Source organism: Capsicum annuum, unplaced genomic scaffold (assembly GCF_002878395.1).
Source record: "Capsicum annuum cultivar UCD-10X-F1 unplaced genomic scaffold, UCD10Xv1.1 ctg73027, whole genome shotgun sequence".
NCBI classification, from domain to species: domain Eukaryota; kingdom Viridiplantae; phylum Streptophyta; class Magnoliopsida; order Solanales; family Solanaceae; genus Capsicum; species Capsicum annuum.
Window position 1 is genome coordinate 1 of NW_025882998.1, and position 3,305 is coordinate 3,305.

General features: G+C 39.0%; 1 protein-coding gene across 2 annotated transcripts; it reads right to left on the minus strand.

The window, feature by feature from the left end:
* Nucleotides 1–425: 425 nt before the first annotated feature.
* LOC124894316 lies at nt 426–2,245 on the minus strand. Of its 2 annotated transcripts, none has more exons than XM_047405033.1 (2): nt 1,065–2,245; nt 426–843 (listed from the first exon to the last, which is right to left on the minus strand). In XM_047405033.1, the coding sequence occupies exons 1-2, from the start codon at nt 1,540–1,542 to the stop codon at nt 536–538; spliced, it is 786 nt and encodes a 261-aa protein (XP_047260989.1). In that variant the 5' UTR covers nt 1,543–2,245; the 3' UTR covers nt 426–535. The 2 variants fall into 2 exon arrangements, with proteins under 2 accessions (XP_047260989.1, XP_047260988.1); XM_047405032.1 differs by having other exon boundaries at nt 426–849.
* Nucleotides 2,246–3,305: the final 1,060 nt, after the last annotated feature.

Here is a 3,305-nt window from a genome sequence, read left to right on the forward strand (position 1 = left end):
ACTAACATTAACACATCAAGCCAACTAAGTCCCAACTGGACTACACTGTGATTTCATTTGCTTTAATATTGTTACTATTTATGTTTACTTTTTGATGGGGAGCCATCGCACTATGGTAAAAGATTTCTTTCGTGCGACCAGGAGGTCACAGGTTCAAACCACAGAAGGAACATCTTGCAGGAATGTAAGTAAGGTTGCGTACGTATGATCCAATGTGATCTTGCCCTTCCAGGAGCCCTGTGCATAGAGGGACACATTGGGCTTCCCTTTCTTGAGCATCTATTGTGTAGACACACAAGAAGTATACCAAAAGCAGAAACCGTTACAAATAAGAACCTTATAGGTGCACCAAAAGAAAATAGGGGAAAAGTGGTTATTCCTCAAGATACGATGAATACATGAAAAAGTACAGTTACATACAAATATGCAGGTGACGAGGCCATGTTACTGTTTTATTCAAATACAACTTGTGAAGATACAAGAGCACGTTCAAGAAAAATGCAGAATAAAATGTTGATAGGGGTGCACAGTCAGTCTATTTGTAAGTCTGAATGCCTGTGAGGACAGTTTGAATTACAGTCATACCAACCGTGAAAATAACAGCAAGGAACACAAGAAAACTCCAAGGACCACTAAAGTACCTTTGCTTCATTTCAGCACAGGCAACTACTAGGGAGAAGCGTTTACTTCTGAAATAAATAGAAATCTGTCGTTTGACATTCCAAATAGCTTGAGGATTGGACTCGGTAGGTTGTGCTATGTTTCTCAAGAATCTAATCAATTGATCATCACCAGCAACGATGTTGATCTGGATTACTCCTCTGGCTCGCAGCTCCTTAAGATCTTCCTCTCCATTTATTAACATGCACATGAAATTCAAGTAAGATAAGATCCCAAGGGATATATTTTGTAAGCTGCACACATATTCGTAAGCAACTAGGTTAGAAAAAAGTTTCACAGTCCATTCGTCGATGGTTAGTTTTGGAAGGAATAACATTCCTGATAAGATGGATGACTCAAAGCGGATGCCTGTTGAAAGATCACTTGCACAGATACACGAATACCTGCTTTCTTCAACTCTGTGTCTGTGAAAGGTGGGAACACCGCAAGATGATCTTCTTCTTCTTTGTTGTCGTTGTTGTCTTCTTCTTCTGCATCATCTCCAAATAAAACATTGATCCATAGGTCTCTATAATACTGAAGAAGATGTACAGGAGCTTGAGCCTCCCCCTGCTGATGTTGAAGATAAGAGACACCCTTGATATAATCAAGATACGTAGGAGTTGGAGCAGAAGATATGTTTAAAAACGGCATTTGGAGGAACCTTCTTGTTAAAAGGTGCAATGTAAACTCGTCACATCTAAATGCCCGTGCTAGCGCATCTATGACCTGGAAAGGCAATTGATTATCATACAATAATAGGTCATGACGCACCAAATCTCTATCATGTTTCTTCATATTCAACCAGCTCCTCCTGCCACTAGTAATTATATTGTCGTTGCAGATGAATTCAATAATAAAGCAGGCGTCGAGGAACATCATCTGACATCACATAGGGTCACTCGTTTGTTCGAATTGAGGAGAGTAACATTTCCGAGTTTTGAGCAAGTGTTCTTCTACACTTGCATACACCTGTTCAATGGATACATCGTTTTTTACTCTTTCTGCTAATTCCCTCACTGCTTTCCGTTTGAAATTCTCCATGGGTTTAACATGAGGTAATTTGTGGAAGTGTGGACCAATGGAAACAACACGGGGACCAAAGAACTTGTGATAAAGTTCCTTTATCATAAGATTGGTAAGTATAGAAGGCATACTGAAATGTATTTCTTGTGTCGACTCTTCATCATGTGGCGCTGTACCTACTGAAGAGCCAGGTATATCAATGACAGAATTTAACCAGTCAGGCACTTGGGCTGCTCTACTGTTGGGAGTATCAGCCTCATGAATCGACATTTGGGATATATATGTGTATGCAGATGGAAGATAAGATCAGTTGGACCATCCAAGCATATATATACTGAGAATGAGATTTTGCACTTCAATCAATATCTTCAAAAAGCTACAAGTTCTTATAGCATTACTTCGATAGCAAGTCTTGCATCTTTTGCATTACGAGTACCTTTATTCTCAACTTAACATATTAACAAAGGCAGATTCTAGTATTCTACTCTTCCTGTCTGTTAAGATCATTATCATCCTTAAAACTGCAAATTTGAATGTCACGTGTGAATCCTTTTTGTTTTTGTGATAATCGTGGTGTTCGGGTCAGTTTGATCACATCTCCACTGGTTCCACAGAATGCATCAATTCTATGGCAATGCTTGTTTATAGACCAAAGTTTCTACGAAATGCAGCTAGATTCAATCAAAGAATCTTCCTTAATAATAAATCATCACAATTCATAAAAAATGCCGGCTTAAAAGCTGTCCTTTGGTTTGAGCATGTGAAGAGGATTGATTTAGTCGATACGAGGAGAGGTTGATTTAGGCCTACGATGATGCATTGGAGATAAGTGACTAGACAAGAAATGAGACAACATCAGCTTACTGAGGATATGTCCTTATATAAGAGCATATGGAGGTCGCAGATTAGGATAAAAGGTTAGTAGGTAGTTGAGCGTGGTTTGCTTTACAATAGGATTAAGCTTGGTGATAGTCTAGCGCACCGTATCAGTCATTATCTGTCACCATCTTTTATTCCTTGCCTATATGCTTTGCATGGCTTTCCTATTAGTTTGCCATGTTTCTTAGTTGTTGTTTTTCATTTTATTTCTACTTTGAGTGTATTGCTTGAGCCGAGGGTCTTTCAAAAAAGTCTCTCTACCTCCACGAGGCTCTACACTCCTCAGACCCTACTTTGTGCGATTTTACTGTGGCCATAATATATGCTTGACATTTGATTCTTTATTGATTGTTCTCTTCTGTCTCTTCGTTTATAAAATGAAAACAACAAAATATACAGTGAAATCCCACCAACAGGAGTCACTCCATATTCATCAAATCACAGCAAATTAAAAAGAAAACTAACCTTCCTCTAGATCTTCACCCAAACGATAGATACTATATAGGATAAACACTGCGTACGATAGATCTTTGTAGTCCAACCCTGCCTCGAACCATTCACATAGCATGGACCTTAGTACACCGAGCTGGGTTTCCCTTTAGCGCATGACTACAACTGCTGTTTTTATCTCTTGAACAGCCAAAGCTTTGCGCAAGCAAATTGCATGTTTCTTCAGGGAGTTATTTGGAAGCCACTAGGATTAGGATGTACATAATAGTACTAAATGAACCTCCACGATT

Coding starts and splice junctions, on each gene's coding strand:
- LOC124894316 (XM_047405032.1), bottom strand. CDS start 1,542: ATGATGTTCCTCGACGCCTGCTTTATTATTGAATTCATCTGCAACGAC. Junction 850..1,064: donor CACAGAGTTGAAGAAAGCAG/GTATTCGTGTAT, acceptor TAATAAATGGAG/AGGAAGATCTTAAGGAGCTG.